Here is an 18,174-nt window from a genome sequence, read left to right on the forward strand (position 1 = left end):
TCCAATTCATTCTTGACCCATAGCTTTAATCCATTCTTTTAGTTTCTTTTTGCTCTAAAGTTGCCATGCTTCATTCTTGATCACCAATTCATGAATTTGGAAGCTTTGATGATAGAAGATTGAGGAAAGAGGGGCGGTTCCTTAGAGAGAGGGAGGAGAGAACTCTTTCTCTCAACCCTAGAGAGAGAAATCAATTAGGAAATGAAATAATTTTGGGACCAAAACACTTATATACTCCCTTGCGAGCAATTACCCAAAATACCCTTCGCCTAAGTCGCGTCTACCTGGCTCTGATACATAAGTCCATACTTGAATGATATCACTTAATATTAGCTTCCCTCGTACTTAACATTTTTGTCATACTCGCTTTCCATGAATCTTAGTCCTCTGATACATTTATCATATAAAATTTCCATTAGCTGACAAGCGGGATGTTACATCATACATCTCCAAATATACATGTCATAAGATCAATATACATAATCATATAAATCCGCCAAATCCCGACAAATGGGTAAATCTCCAACATGAATAAATCCAAGACAGATAATCTAAAGTAACCATAAACAGACACCTAGATCAGAGCTTAGCCTAGACTCTACAAACACGATAGCCGAGATAGTTCCCACTATCCAAGCAACCACCGAGCAACTCACCAAAGCGACTAATCCTGCACCACGTCTACCCATTCATACAGACAGGTAGGCGGTCAAAACCATTGGGGGTAAGCTTTACATCAATCATAATCAATATAAAGAAACATAAGCATTTCAGGGATTACATGCATAACACATATACATAACCATCTCTCCTAGGATACTAACATCACATGATTATTATCCCCCATTCCAACACCTCAAGCTATCACATTACTAACATAACATAGCACGCATATTCAATTTCTAAACAAGTAATCGACATAAGCTCATCATTTATCAACATCAATCAACGAACGGATTACTCACATTATTCTCATTTAGCATACTTAACTCAACAAGTACAATTCATCATTTCAAAGTTATAAGCAAGCAATCATCATTATCAAAGAAATCACCACATCATTATTCTCAAAATAATTATCATCAAATTGTTTCACCAAGTGTATAATCACAGACAAGTAAGACATGCAATTAGAGCATAATTCAATTATTCACAACCATTAACAGAATCCACCAATGTACATATACACCAATCCACACAATCACAACATTCGCCAAATCTCACCAATGCACAATTCATCAAGTCACATATTCAATTATGACACAACTCATCAACCATTCAAATGCATGCAATGTTCTAGACTCTTCTAGATGCATGCGATACCAAATCACCTCAAGGTCGTCACCCATGATGCAACAAAAACATCATTATCTCCCCAATTGGATATAAAATCTGTCACCATCAGTCATGAATGCATGAACATATGACTCGATGCAATGCATATATTCACACAAACAATTCACCTCATCATTACCATCATTTTGCATACATGCATTCACCCACAATATCACCATCAAAATTAGCATATATGAATTCACCACCAACACTCAACATTTAACATGTTCAACAAACAACATAACATAAACATGTTTATCACCATTCATTCATCAAATGATCATCACCAGACATTTAGTATGTATGCATTCGACAACAACTCACCACCACTTGACATATATACAATCACCAACAACATTCACAATTCAATCAACATATAGTTGTCATGGATATACATCAACCAACTTCACATAATCACATCAACTAATCCATAAGGATTCATAAGGCAATCGGCCCTTAGAACCATTGTCAACCAAGTTCGTCTATCGTTCCACAATTTCAAAATAATTGAAGTAATTGAACCAAACCAAGTAAACAAGATCCAATGCCTCAACTAAGTATATATCTAGGCCATATATAAGTGCAGTAGAGTATACATGGGCGTTTCACTGGCCAATCACAACGAAATCATAAAATTCACAAAGTTCGTCTCATGGTATCATTTTGCAAAACCAATACATTTACAAAACAAAACCAAGTTAGATCCTTCACACCATCAGTTGAATACTCTAAAACACCTTAATTGAACCCATAGAACACACGTTTGAAGTTAGGAAACAAACCATAAGGTTTGGGTCGACTTAGAATAGTTATGCGGAATTTTCGTAGAATTTCACTAAGACCTCATTGGAGTATTTTCCTCATAACTCAAAAACCAAAAATTATTTTCAAGTCAAACCAAAGCCACTGGAAAGCTAAAAAAATTATCTAAAACTTTCATGTTTATACTAAAAGCCAATTCAAAACAGAAACGAGTGAAAAAGATGCAAGAACACGAAACAGGGGATACTGCCACTGTGCAGCTCGCCCCAGCGAGTAAATCACTCGCCATGGCGAGTAAGCCCACAGGGAGCACCTCTTGCTCTCCTCCAACTTGCCTCCAGCTCGCTGTGGCGAGTTGTGACAGTCCTGTTATGGGAAAAAACCCATTTTTCACCCCAAAATCCCAATTTTGACTTTCCAATGCTCAAATTTGATCCCAAGGTTTGTTTAAACGTTTCTAAACATAAAAAGACACTCAAATCCATATAATACTTGAACCAAAACATCCTTTCAACAAAAATCACCATTTGACCCATTTTCATGAAAAGCTTCAAGAACAACACAAATTCATAGCCAGCTCAAAGATTATGATTACCCAAGGTTTCAATCATCAAGCGAGAAATCACATATGAGCACATATATTAAACATAAATAAATAATAAAACAAATCTAGCGAGAAATCAGGCTGTTACAACTCTCCCCCACTAAAAAGAATTTTTGCCCTCGAAAATTACCTGATGGAAACAACTCTGGATATGAAAATCTCATCCTACTCTCCGCTTCCCAAGTGGCACTCTCACCAGTCTGTCCAACCCAAATCACTTTAACCAAAACGATCTCCTTGCCACGCAACCGCTTCACTTCGCGATCTTCAATCCTAACTGGCCAAGTCTCAATGGTCAAATTATCTCTTACTCCCAAATCATCCACTTGAACCACATGAGACGCATCATATACATACTTCCGCAACTGAGACACATGAAACACATCATGAAGATTCGACAAAGACGGTGGTAACGCAATGTGATACGCTACAACCCCAACCTTCTCAATAATCACCCAAATCGAATCAAAACCTTTAATAGTCTTCGGCAACGCTCCAACAAAATCCATAGAGATACTATCCCACTTCCACTCTGGCACAAACAACTGTTGCATCAAACCCGACGGTTTCTGATGTTCAATCTTAGACTTATGACAAACCAAACAAGCATACACAAACTCTGCGATCTCCTTCTTCATTCCAGGCCACCAAAACAACCTCTTCAAATCCTGATACATCTTAGTCGCTCCTGGATGAATACTCAGACTACTTCTGTGACCTTCTTCCAAAATTCGTCTCTTAAGCTCTAGAACATCTGGTACACAAACACGATCACGAAACATCAAAACACCGTTCTCACCCAATCTCAAGTCTCCACCCTTACCTTGGTTAACCAACACCACACGATCTACAAGTTCCAAATCTTCCTTCTGTCCATTCTTAATCTCTTCCAAAATATTACTTGTCAGCTTCAACATTCTCAATCTCACACCCTCGGGGGTCAATTCACTAACCAAACTCAAGTCTCGAAACTGCTCAATCAACTCCAACTCTTTAACCATCAAAGAAGACATATGCAACGACTTCCTACTCAAAGCATCAGCAACAACATTCGCCTTTCCAGGATGATAACTCAACTGAAAATCAAAATCCTTAAGATACTCCAACCATCTTCTCTGCCTCATATTCAACTCCTTCTGATCAAACAAGTACTTCAAACTCTTATGGTCACTGAACATTTCAAACTTAGAACCATACAGATAATGCCTCCAAATCTTCAACACATACACAACGACCGCTAATTCCAAATTGTGAGTCGAATAATTCTTCTCATGCACTTTCAACTGCCTCGACGCATAAGCCACAACCTCACGATTCTACATAAGCACACCACCAAGACCCATCTTAGAAGCATCACAATACACAACAAACGATTCCTTCGAATTCGGCAAAATTAGCACTGGCGCTGAAGTCAACCTCTTCTTCAACTCTTGGAAACTCTTCTCGCACTTAGCATCCCAAACATAAGCTTGTCCTTTCCGATTCAACTGCGTCAATGACAACGCCAACTGAGAGAATCCTTCAATAAACCTCCGATAATAACCTGCTAAACCAAGAAAGCTTCTGAAATTCTGGCAGGCTAGCTTTCAAATGTTTTATATGATGTTTCAACATCAGATACAAACATAACGTAGAGTAAGATGTTTTAACATCGAGCTAGCAGAAAACAGACATATCAAGACAAATATAACAGATGTTGAATTTTAGCGCGATAGTTAGAAGTTGTTTTTAATTCCAGATGCGCAGAAGGCAGATGTTCCGTTTAATGTTCCAACATCATACTAGCAGTAAGCATAAACAAACAGTAAAATAAACGACAGAAAGGAAATCCATTTCACGAACAGCAGAACCAAAAAAGGAAACTCCTAATATGTAGGCACATAATTAGGAACATCCTGATCACCTCCAAAACTTTCCTAATTAAATAGCACAATCTTATGAAATCACAAACGATCTGATTCTGTACTAAAAGCACGCAGCTTGACCAACAAGAATAAAGGCGTGGATTCCTTAAATAAAATAACACGCGCGAAAAACAAGGCAAGGTGCAGATCAACTGAACCATGCCAGGATGTTGGAACATCGTGTCCAACATCTCACATGAATATTTGTTTTAGGCAAAAGTGAAGCCAACATACAAATATCCAACAATCACCCCCCTTTGGCAAATTTTTGGCTAAAACAACTTGAGGCCAGTCCAATCAAAGCTGAGAGATAACACACAACCTTTTCTTCAATCATCACGAGCAATCAACCATGAAGAAAGGTACACATACTCAGATTACCAATAAATACCACAAAATACAGTTCTTCAGTCACATCACAATCTTCAAGACTTAGAAGAAATATATTAGATATCTCAGGATCTACTTTCACTATTTTCATAAATCAACATATGGAATAGTAGATAAGAGAAAGAAGTATCATACTAGACAATCAGAGCCTTGCAGCAACGGAAACACAAGGGAAAAATAACTTCCCATAAAACATGCAGCAGCTTACTCATAATGTTTCAACATTCATCCAAACATCCGACTGATAGGAAAAATAAACTTCCATGAAAATTAGCAACTGTAGCACACCTCATAGTATCACTCCCCCTCAGAGATGCAACCATAGAGTGATTACTAACACATACATTTCTTCAATCCACAACCATGAAGAAAAGTAGCACAACTGCAAAATGGACATGTTGAGAACATGTTGGACCATGTTGGACCATAGCATCCAACTTCACAAACATGGATATTTGTTTTAGCTATAATGCAGCCAATACAAATACCCAACAATCTCCCCCTTTGACAAATTTTTGGTTAAAACAAATTAAGGCCAAATTCAAAGAATAAAGAGGGATACAGAAGACCATTTCTCTAAGAGTACGAACACACACCTATGAAGAAACAGCTAGCACACTAAATCTAAAGAGATACCTTAGATACACTTCCTCAAGTCATCACGAACACATATTCAATAAGAAGGAATAGCAGGTAGTATCACTCTAGAGATAGCAAAAGTGTGCATACATAGAATACCTCACGAGTCTTCAATCACAACTTCAGAGAGTGACAGACATGGATGCCTTCAGAGTACTGTCACCAACCATATAAAGAAGCAAGGGAAAAATAAATTCCCATACTTACAATTGACAGATACATATGTCTAAATTTCTGACTCAACATCCTTCAACCAACTTGGACTAGCACAAGCACACATAGAAGTATCACTCCCCCTGAATATATGAACTTATGAGTGAATACTTACAGGAATATTCCATTACTCCCCCTGAATACATGCACAATAAGAATCTTGAACCCAAAACTCTTAACGCATAGAATAAAGAAAAACTTCAGGGCTGATTCAATCAAATCTTCAGGGAATACTTACCAATCAGCAGACATATCAAGGTCACACAGACATGTTCCAATTTCTTATACAACATTAGGGAACATTTACAGCAAGAATACTGAAAATAATAAATTCTCAGAGCAGCGTCAAGATGTTGCAGCATTAGTGCTAACATCTACAAAAGTCTCTCAGACATGTTTTAACCTTCTAGAGAACATCAGCATGGAACATGTACAATAAAAAATACTGAGAACAGATTCTCAGATCATCATTAAGAACAACAAGATATTGCAACATGAGTCTCAACATCTGCACACAACCTGAAATAGTTGCAAAATAAATGCAACACCAGAGAATACAGGCATAACAGGCAAATCTACAAAATAAATGCAGAATAACACATAATAGCACATAGACAGGCATATAGAGAGTATAGATATACCATTTTTCTCCCCCTTTTTAGCCACAAAATATGCCAACATAAAACCTTCAGGAGTGTATACCACAACAGTACAAGACATACTACAGGATATCTTCAAGAGGAGAAACAAAAACTTAGACAGATGAGATGTTTCAACCTCCTCTGGTACATCAACTCAGCATCAGCAAAAACAAGACTGTTCGAGAATGCATCAAATAGAATACCACCAAGCAAAATAGATGCAGAAATGGCAGAACAGAAAAATAATACCTCAAACAATCTACCTCCAGAAAATATCAGACCTGCAGCAGGAGCACTTCCAGATGTTCCAACAATGTCTGGAACATGATCCACACCAAACAACTTATGGTGCAACATAAGAGGAGATTCCCTCTTCTTAGCAATAACATTGACAGTCTTAATACTAGGGTGCTGGTATAAGATAATGCTACTCAACAAGGAAAAAAATATATGGGAAACTTAACAACATAAGTTTCGGCATGCTTGACAGTTTGTTGCATTAAAATCCATTTTAGCCTTAGAACCTACAACATAAATAAACTTACCCAACCATGTGGCAATATCAGAGGAATGAGTGGTAGGGACCTAATTCGCTGCAACAATCCTGTTGAGAATAGCATATTTCACAGAGAAAATCTTTATCTTCTCATGACACACTTTGATCTGATTGGCAGTGATCTTCTTGCACATCTGATTATCCGTCACCTCTAGCTCAGGAATCTTGGTCTCTTCAACCCCAAGAAACTTGTTGATGGTGTTGGGAGAGAAGATGACACATTCTCTTCTAACATAGGCTTTTTGGAACTCCTTGCTAAGAAGATAGTCACAAACATAAAAGATATACACCAGAAACTCCTTCATCAGCTTTCTTTCCAGGGCTAGCGTCCCATTATTCAGGATAATATTCTTGAGAATATCAATTGTACTTAAATTAACCCAACGTAATGTTGGAACATCTTGTTCAACATTATATTTTCCTTCATCCACACAAGGTTAGAAAAAAAAAACTGCCACCAGTTGCTGAGTACTCAGATCCATCAGTAGATTGGGACACACAAAAATGATTCTCACAGACAAAGAGATTTGATTATTTCTTGAATAGAACAATATGAGATCATATAGACAAACTAGTGGGATACAATCATATCTTCTTTCATTTAAACACAAGAACTCATCTTGAAAGAAAGTAACAAACTTCAGCATTACCTCAAAAGAACATCTTCAAAAATAATAGTAATGCATAGTTGGACAAGCTGGAACATTTCCAAGAATATCAGAGGCATATACAACAGAATATAGATAGAACCCAGCCTCACAGAAAAATCAAGGGAGAAATAAATTCCCACAAACAACCAACTTCAGAGAAAAATAAATTCTCACAATAGGATGTCAGAACATCTGGTAAGACATCAGTGCACCAAAAACATAACAGACCCACATCCATCCATACATTAATCACATGAACTAGCATCATGACATCATCATACTAGTTAAAAATAATGCTCCCCCTCAGGTAATACTCCCCTTTAATAGGCATATAAAAATAATAAACAACTCAATTACCTCCTTCCTTGAATTTGTCCATGAGTCCAGAATTTATCTTCCCTGGAGCTCACCTAGTAGCAGGTCGGGTGCCTGCTCTGATACCAATTGAAATTCTGGCAGGCTAGCTTTCAGATGTTTTATACGATGTTTCAACATCAGATACGAACATAACGTAGAGTAAGATGTTTTAACATCGAGCTAGCAGAAAACAAACAGATCAAGACAAATATAACAAATGTTGAATTTTAGCGCGATAGTTAGAAGTTGTTTTTAATTCCATATGCGCGGAAGGCAGATGTTCCGTTTAATGTTCCAACATCATAGTAGCAGTAAGCATAAACAAACAGCAAAATAAACGACAGGAAAGTAAACGGCACAGAGAGTTTGTTAACCCAGTTCGGCACAACTCACCTACATCTGGGGGCTACCAAGCCAAGAAGGAAATCCAATAGTGTAGTCCATATTCAATAACTCTCAGCAAACCACGTTTGCACTATATGACCTAGGACCTACCCGTCTAGACTTCAACCTAGGAACTCCTAGATCTGAGATCCCATCTCACTCCCTTACAATAGATCACAGCCTCTGTGATTCTCAGATTACAGACTCAATCAAATATGAAGTTACCTTCAAAACACAACAACTAACACCTTGTTTCACAACTTCGGTGAAGTACACAATCTACCTACCTCTTTGCTTAAAAGCTTCAGAGGAGTGAACAAAATACAACTCAAAGCACAGTCCTAAACATGCATCAAGATGATACACGAAAGGCTCACAATAAATCAGAACTAAACTTGCATCAACATGATACAAGAGTATAACACACAAAGACTCAAAACCCTAAAAGCTAAACCATTTTAGTTTGACGGCTTCTGTTATGAATTAGGTCTTGTAGTCTTGTATTTATACTGAAGCAATACGGGTCAGTAAACTTGTTGGGCTTCAGAACAGTTCGGTGATCCATTTCACGAACAGCAGAACCAAAAAAGGAAACTCCTAATACGTAGGCACATAATTAAGAACATCATGATCACCTCCAAAACTTTCCTAATTAAATAGCACAATCTTAGGAAATCACAAACGATCTGATTCTGTACTAAAAGCACGCAGCTTGACCAACAAGAATAAAGGCGTGGATTCCTTAAATAAAATAACGCGTGCGAAAAACAAGGCAAGGTGCAGATCAACTGAACCATGCCAGGATGTTGGAACATCGTGTCCAACATCTCACATGAATATTTATTTTAGGCAAAAGTGAAGTCAACATACAAATATCCAACAACTTCTAACTTCAAAAACAGACTTAGGTGATTCCCATTGTAACACTGCATCAACCTTCGACGGATCCACCGCAATACCACCTTTAGAAATCACATGACCAAGGAAACTCACTTCCCGCAACCAAAACTCACACTTCGACAACTCAGCAAACAACTTCTTCTCCTTCAAGACACTCAACACAATTCTCAAATGCTCAGCATGCTCTTCTTCTGACTTTGAATACACCAAAATATCATCTATAAACACCACCACAAAATGGTCCAGAAAAGGATGAAATATCCTATTCATATATTCCATGAAGACACCTGGTGCATTAGATACTCCAAATGGCATCACAGAATACTCATAGTGTCCATACCTTGTTCGGAACGTAGTTTTGGATATATCTTCCGCCTTTACTCTAATCTGATGATATCCTGATCTCAAATCAATCTTGTTGAACACTTCCGCACCAACTAACTGATCCATCAAATCATCAATCCTCGGAAGTGGATACCGATTCTTAATCGTCACTTTGTTCAACTGCTGATAATCCACACACAACCTCATACTTCCATCCTTCTTCTTAACCAACAACACAAGAGCACCCCACAGAGAAACACTTGGCCTGATAAACTGCTTCTTAAGCAATTCTTCCAACTCAAAATCAACAGGAACCTTAACACAAACCACAACCAACTAAGCCTCTGCAGCCAAAGATACCTTCCCTTACCAGACCAACACACTAGAAGCAACCTGCTACTCCCCCACTATGCTCAAACCCACCTAAAAGAACGGAACAACACAACAAGTACCGAAAGTACTTTCTCCAACATGAATAAATCCAAGACAGATAATCTAAAGTAATCATAAACAGACACCTAGATCAGAGCTTATCCTAGACTCTACAGACACGATAGCGAAGATAGCTCCCACTATCCAAGCAACCACCGAGCAACTCACCAAAGTGACTAATCCTGTACCACGTCTACCCATCCATACAGACAGGTAGGCGGTCGAAACCACTGGGGGTAAGCTTTACATCAATCATAATCAATATAAAGAAACATAAGCATTTCAGGGATTACATGCATAACACATATACATAACCATCCCTCCTAGGATACTAACATCACATGATTATTATCCCTCATTCCAACACCTCAAGCTATCACATTACTAACATAACATATCATGCATATTCAATCTCTAAACAAGTAATCGACATAAGCTCATCATTTATCAACATCAATCAACGAAGGGATTACTCATATTATTCTCATTTAGCATACTTAACTCAACAAGTACAATTCATCATTTCGAAGTTATAAGCAAGCAATCATCATTATCAAAGAAATCACCACATCATTATTCTCAAAATAATTATCATCAAATTGTTTCAGCAAGTGTATAAGCATAGACAAGTAAGACATGCAATTAGAGCATAATTCAATTATTCACAATCACTAACAGAATCCACCAATGTACATATACACCAATCCACACAATCACAACATTCGCCAAATTTCACCAATGCACAATTCATCAAGTCACATTCAATTATGACACAACTCATCAATCATTCAAATGCATGCAATGTTATAGACTCTTCTAGATGCATGCGGTACCAAATCACCTCAAGGTCGTCACCCATGATGCAACAAAAACATCATTATCACCTAAATTGGATATAAAATCCATCACCATCAGTCATGAATGCATGAACATATGACTAGACGCAATGCATATGTTCACACAAACAATTCACCTCATCATCACCATCATTTTGCATACATGCATTCACCCACAATATCACCATCAAAATTAGCATATATGAATTCACCACCAACACTCAACATTTAACATGTTCAACAAACAACATAACATAAACATGTTTATCACCATTCATTCATCAAATGATCATCACCATTCATTTAGTATATATGCATTCGACAACAACTCACCACCACTTGACATATATACAATCACCAACAACATTCATAATTCAATCAACATATAGTTGTCACGATACATCAATCAACTTCACATAATCATATCAACTAATCCATAAGGATTCATAAGGCAATCGCCCTTAGAACCATTTTCAACCAAGTTCGTCTATCGTTCCACAATTTCAAAATAATTGAAGTAATTGAACCAAACCAAGTAAACAAGATCCAATGCCTCAACTAAGTATACATCTAGGCCACATATAAGTGCAGTAGAGTATACATGGACGTTTCACCAGCCAATCACAACTGAATCATAAAATTCACAATGTTCGTCTCATGGTATCATTTTGCAAAACCAATACATTTACAAAACAAAACCAAGTTAGATCCTTCACACCATCAATTGAATACTCTAAAACACCTTAATTGAACCCATAGAACACAAGTTTGAAGTTAGGAAACAATTCATAAGGTTTGGGTCGACTTAGAAATAGTTATGCAGAATTTTCGTAGAATTTCACTAAGACCTCCTTGGAGTATTTTCCTCATATCTAAAAAACCAAAAATCATTTTCAAGTCAAACCAAAGCCACTGCAAAGCTGACAAATTATCTCAAACATTCATGTTTGCAATAAAAGCCAATTCAAAACAGAAACGAGTGAAAAAGATGCAAGAATGCGAAACAGGGGATGCTGCCACTGTGCAGCTCGCCCCAGCGAGTAAATCACTCGCCATGGCGAGTAAGCCCACAGGGAGTACCTCCTGCTCGCCTCCAACTCGCTGTGGCGAGTTGTGACAGTCCTGTTACGGGAAAAACCCATTTTTCACCCCAAAATCCCAATTTTGACTTCCCAATGCTCAAATTTGATCCCAAAGGTTTGTTTAAACGTTTCTAAACATAAAAAGACACTCAAATCCATATAAAACTTGAACCAAAACATCCTTTCAACAAAAATCACCATTTGACCCATTTTCATGAAAACCTTCAAAAACAACACAAATTCATAGCCATCTCAAAGATTATGATTACCCAAGGTTTCAATCATCAACAACAACATCTCACAACAGCAACAACAATAATCAGAAGTGAATTTATCAACAATTCATCAACAACAACATCTCATTTCATCAAGTTTTAAGTGAAAACACAATGCATACATATATACATATCTTGAGCATGAAATTTCATCATCAACAACTTAATTAACATCAAATTCACATACCCAAACATTGCATCAAAGCATAAGCACGAATTTCACCAATTAATTCCACAATAATCAATTATACAAGTAAGCACTTATGCATAGAATTAGGGTAGAAGCTACAACTAAGACTTCACTTTACTTAATTCTTCACAATAATCAATTATACCTTAATTCCACAATAATCAATTATACCTTAATTCTTCACAAACTCAAGCTAAGACTTCACTTTAGCTCCAAAGAATTGAATCTCTATCCTCCTCTAGCTCTCTCTAGCTTTCCTCTTCAAGCCCTTATCTCCTCTTGTTCTTTCTCTATCTACCTCTTCTCAAAAGTGTGAAAATTGTTATGGAACCCTATTTTCTCTAAAGACTAGAGTTTATATAGGCTCTACATAATTGGGCTCAACTCACAATGCCTTAATGGGCCTAACCCATTACTAATTTAATTCGAAATGTTTCTACCCACTTAACGGTAAAATGTAATAATAACGGTCACTTACCGGTTGTAGGATAAATTACTACACTCTCTAGTAACCTAGTAAAATAATAACTCTCACTAAGCACTAAAAATAATCCTCAGCAAAAATACTAATTTACCCCTTATCTTAAAATGACCAAAATACCCCTGAGTCCAAAATGACTAAAATACTCTTCTAACACGAATTCTACCAATCCCAACCAAAATACACACGGAGGCAATTAATCACATATGAGCACATATATCACACGTAAATAAATAATAAAACAAATCTAGCGAGAAATCGGGCTGTTACATATACTACGGTTAATGTCGTTAGTCTTTGATGGATGAAAAGGACTAATATGGAACCAATTAAACAAATTAAAGGATTTATCTGCACCTTTTTTTTTTTTTTTAATAAGGGATCAATATAAACCCCGAAATAAAGATAAGAGACCAAAAAGGTGTTTATGCCTTTGTCAAAAAAAAAACTTCATAGATTATTTCTACCAAAAAATCAAATAAATGGAGAGTTAAAGAGCCTATAGCAATTGCATTATTATTTAATAGTTTATAACTGATTATCATGGTTACTTTCGTCTCGTACCAAAGTTCTTTGGTGGAGTCAAATCATTGATAATGACATTTTGAGACACTTGTAAATAGAAAATGTCTCCCTTTACTAGCTGAAATGACCAATACATACAAATTACATTAGACAAATTTGCTAAGCAGAGTTGTCCATCTTTTGCACAAGTAAACTAATTAAACCAAAATACATAGTAATTAATCTAACCAAGAGACCTCCTAATCCATCATCTCACATAAGACTCTCCTCAAATAATCCTTCCTACACATTTCATCAACCAAAAGAAGATACAAATTGCAAAAGAACAAAATCTAAAGCTACCCAGTAAGCCCAAATGTCAAAATTAATCTATTAAATCACCTTATCCTTTCAGGGGTCCAATGTGGCAAATCTTGGCTAAAGTGAACAGAGACCACCCTAGAGTCCAAAAGCTCCATTATAGGAGTAAAATTAACACACCTTGGAACTTTATATTGATTTATTGAAGCACCTCTTGAGATTGCATAATCCATAAGCTCCTCAAAAGTTCCACTCTTCACAACCCTTATCTCCAATGGTCCAATTGAATGATCCGCAACCCTACATTGCCTATAAACAGAATTCAACGATTGCTCCATTTCCAAACAACACCTATTCAACACCTCATGACTCGGGGAGTCTGCTTTTGTCAACAACTCCCAATATATCACATAATGACCTGGTATGGTCTCCGTGTCTGCATAACTCGTGTACTCAACCACACTCGTGTTAAACTCAGAAAGCAACTTTGAAGCATTCTCCACTGCTTTTTGAAGCTCTAACTCATCTGTTTTATCCGAGTCAATACTAAGCAACACATTCTTTCGACGCACAAAATGGAATTGTGGTGCTGAGTTATGAAACCCGGTGACACGGAGAATGTCACCAACTCTGTAACGGTTCAATCCGGCGTAGGTTGTGATCACAAGCTCATACTCTTTTCCAACCTCCACCTCAGTAAGGCCAACAGTTCTAGTTGGCCCTGATTCGTGAGGTAGGAATTCAAAGTAGGCCATGTTTGGCATGATGGTGTATGAAACCTCAGATGGTTTGCACATTGGATTAAGGTTAAGTCCGAAGTAGCATTCTGAGGAAGCATACATAGTACATGAAAGAGGTAACCCACCACTGTAGTAATTAAGTGTTGGAATGTATTGAGCCATAGCACCAGTTACAATGACATCTAAATATTTGGTGTTAGGCCAAATCCTTGTGATTATTCCTTCCCAATTTTCATTTGAGCATTCTTGCACCACAAATGATGCCAATTTCGGGTCGGGTTTGATAAAATGTTTCATGTGATCTTTTATATTTTGGTCAGTGATTTTAGGATTTAAGGTCCCGGTTTGAATGTCGTGGGCTAGTTCGGCCCAATTGAGCTGAAGGAACCTAATTGCACGGAGGAGACCAGAGGCAAAGACAGCGCCGAGGCGGAGGACTTGGTTGCGTTCTATGAGTCCACATAGCATTTGAGTATACATGCTTTGGAATGAGTCGGGGCAGAGAATGGCTTCATTTGGACTTGTGTAGACATTGTACGGGTCAAAGGGTCGGGTTTTGAAATGTTCACTTTTGTAGTAACTTGTGAGAACTGGGCGGGCCAATAAACCACCTGGTGTCCTTGTTTCTGACTTCACAAACAAAAAGTATAAGCCTTTTCCTTTGTCCAAGCCTGGTACATAACTGTTCCATTCAAAATAATAACCCTTTTTAGCACTTAGCACAAATACAGTAATTAATTTTAACTATCTTTATACAAAAATAAAAAATAAAAAATTAAGTATTGTTTATACTTTAGAAATATGGAAATATTAGTATGAAATTTATTAAAAATTTCAGATCGATTTTCCTTTTATAGAGATAAAATAACGTCGGGCCTTTGATCCTCCTTTTTTAAAAAAAAAAAATGAGACAAAAATTTAATATACTAGTAATGGTCACATCAAATGAACTACTTTAAAGTAATTTTTTTTGATGTTTTATGAATTAAAAATTTGATGTATTTTTTTAATTAATGACCGAAAAAAAATAAAAATGTACATAAAAGTAAAAGAATTTTTTTTAGTAAAATAAAGATAAAAGAATATTAACTACCGTTTTTGTTACAATAATTTCCTTCAAAAAAAAATAACAATAATAATTTGAAAATTCCAGTTATAAATAAAAAACTCTAAATGTTTGATCAAGAAAACTATCTATATTATCCTAATAAATAGTTGAAGGTTTCGCTGAGTAAAAACAAAAACACATTAATTAAGCACATGGTATATGTGAAAGACTCAATTATTTGAAAGATGAAACTTACAGGTTCATAACTGGCATGAGAAGGCTGTATAGAAGCTGGCGACGATCCAACTCTTCCTTAATTGTTGGCATCAGTTTTCTTTCACCAGCTGAAGTACCAGAACTGCAAATTCAAGAGTTCCCAATTTAAAAAAATAATTAATAATTAACAGAGCCATCTAAAAATATTATATATAAAAATAAAAAGTAGGTCAAAAAAAGTTTTAGATAAAATTTTAGACCAATTAACGACTAAACAAAAGAAAAAAAATTCCTTCAAAAAAAAAAGAAAAAAAATTGGTCATCGCGAGCTTAGCTCCAGTTGGTAGAGACAATGCCTAGTATATGAAAGGTCTGGGTTCAAACCCCGACCACCACGAAAAAAAAAGAAAAAATTGGGTACCTTGTTAGGAATTCAGAGATGGGATGAGCAGAGAGAATTGGAGAGCGATCACCATTGGCGATACGCTGAATCTCTGGTTGAACATCATCGTACGTGATGACAGGAATCTTTGTTTTGAATGTTTCACGGTCGATGGCGCCGTTAAGTTTGAAGCGTTTAAGGTATTCTGTCTCTGCGTTTCTGCTTAGAATCTCAGCTAACACTCTTTCTTGAACGGCATCGGCATTTCGAGTCATCTCTTCGATGAATCGAAGTGCCTTGGCGTCTTTGTCACACGCAGGTGGACCTAATGGTGACGAAATTGTTGAATCAACAGCCATCTTAGTTCAAAGAAATTTAACTGAATTTTAATTTTTTTAGAGTGGGTTGTAAGGTAAGTTTTTGTGGCTTTTGTTTATGATAATTAAAGAGAGCGAGTAATGGAACAAAAAGGATATAGAGAGGGAGAAAAGAAATAAAAGGGTTGAAAAGAGTCTGTTTCTCTAATTGAATTGCAAGAGAAGGTTGTTATGTGATGTGAGGTTGAAGTGAGAAAGACGAGTGCACGTTGGGTAGTTTATATAGAAGAAAAAGTAGGGACCCCTATAAGGAGTCTATTGTTCAAAGAGTAGGCTATGCCATGTCATATATGTACGACCCATGTGGTACCAAACGACTAATAAAAGTCTTTGTATTTTGTGGACTCGTATCAGCTTCAACGTTTTCAATTTTGAATTCTTCACACTTCCTCACTTTGTTGCAATTTTTTTGGGTCATGTTAACCGGTACCCCGAGGCACTAGCATAAGATAGAAACTTTTATTTGAAAACTATAAAATTTTAACTTTTAAAAAGTTGAACATAACACCTTTTAACAATTTCTAATGCAAACTTTCTATATTAGTCTCCTTAACTAGTGTTCATTACCCTTTTTTTTTTCATTCACTTCAAGAGGAGTGTATTCTATAGTCCCTTTTATTTCTATTACTATTTTTTTATTGGAAAAAATTTGTTTGAGTTTTGACATTTTAGGAGTGGATATCATAAAATATTAATCCAAATGTATGTTTCATCCTTCAAAAAAAAATAAAATCCAAATGTATGTTTCAAACATGTAATTTTTTTATCAAAAATAAATTTGTGAATAGTATTTATGATTCACGTTATTTCTAATACATTTAAATATCGTTTTCATGTTTAGTTCAATAATGGTGATAAATTATTTAACACTAATAACCATAAATAAAATATGGTCGGTTAAAACATATTTAAAATATTATTTCTAACTTTAAGAAATATTGAAGGAGACATTAGAAAAAGAAATCGACAAGGATTTTCAGTCCCTTTTCTATACGTTGTAAGTGTCCCATTAAATATACCAATTATTAAAAAGTGTTCGTTTAGATAACGATTGTACAAAGTCATATGAGTGTATGTTGTACATCATAAAAAGCTTTCTTCCAGAATTTATTCTCTTGCAATGTGTAAAATTTGGTTGCCAAGTGTTTGACACAAAATTGAAAACTAATTTCACATGTTCATAAATTTTCATAACAGCTCATTATTCAACTTTTTTGTAGTAACTTCTAGAAATGATTCTATTGTAATGTGTGAAATTTGATTGTTAAGTGTTAGACACAAAATTGAAAACTAATTTCGTCCTATGTTCTTACTTAAATTTTCATAAATAATTATTCAACTTTGCTATAGTAAACTTAACCATTCAAAGAAACATAGTTGACTAGAACAAATGATATGATGATAGTAACCAAAATGACTTATAATGCACGCTTTGCACACGCAAGTGAAGGAAAACAAAGAAAAATACATTATACACTTTCGTTTGGCTTGTGTAGTAGTGAAAGTGAAACCTACCTATGTTTTTTTGTACTATTTGTAAAAGTATAAACAAAAGGTACAAAAACGGGGTCTATAGAAAGGGTTGAACACGATGATGTAGGGTAAGGAAGGGACAAAGTGGGGTCCATGTC

The 18,174-nt window shown here is 36.1% G+C and overlaps 1 protein-coding gene across 1 annotated transcript; it reads right to left on the minus strand.

The window, feature by feature from the left end:
- Positions 1 to 13,545: 13,545 nt before the first annotated feature.
- Positions 13,546 to 16,734, minus strand: LOC146922127 (putative indole-3-acetic acid-amido synthetase GH3.1). The gene is made up of 3 exons (XM_085715224.1): positions 16,206 to 16,734; positions 15,825 to 15,926; positions 13,546 to 15,202 (listed from the first exon to the last, which is right to left on the minus strand). The coding sequence occupies exons 1-3, from the start codon at positions 16,523 to 16,525 to the stop codon at positions 13,858 to 13,860; spliced, it is 1,767 nt and encodes a 588-aa protein (XP_085571350.1). The 5' UTR covers positions 16,526 to 16,734; the 3' UTR covers positions 13,546 to 13,857.
- Positions 16,735 to 18,174: the final 1,440 nt, after the last annotated feature.

Source organism: Medicago sativa, chromosome 5, assembly GCF_051527215.1.
Source record: "Medicago sativa cultivar Bolivia chromosome 5, Bolivia_mono, whole genome shotgun sequence".
Classification (NCBI taxonomy): domain Eukaryota; kingdom Viridiplantae; phylum Streptophyta; class Magnoliopsida; order Fabales; family Fabaceae; genus Medicago; species Medicago sativa.

Coding starts and splice junctions, on each gene's coding strand:
- LOC146922127 (XM_085715224.1), bottom strand. CDS start 16,525: ATGGCTGTTGATTCAACAATTTCGTCACCATTAGGTCCACCTGCGTGT. Junction 15,927..16,205: donor ATCTCTGAATTCCTAACAAG/GTACCCAATTTT, acceptor TTGAATTTGCAG/TTCTGGTACTTCAGCTGGTG. Junction 15,203..15,824: donor CTCATGCCAGTTATGAACCT/GTAAGTTTCATC, acceptor TGAATGGAACAG/TTATGTACCAGGCTTGGACA.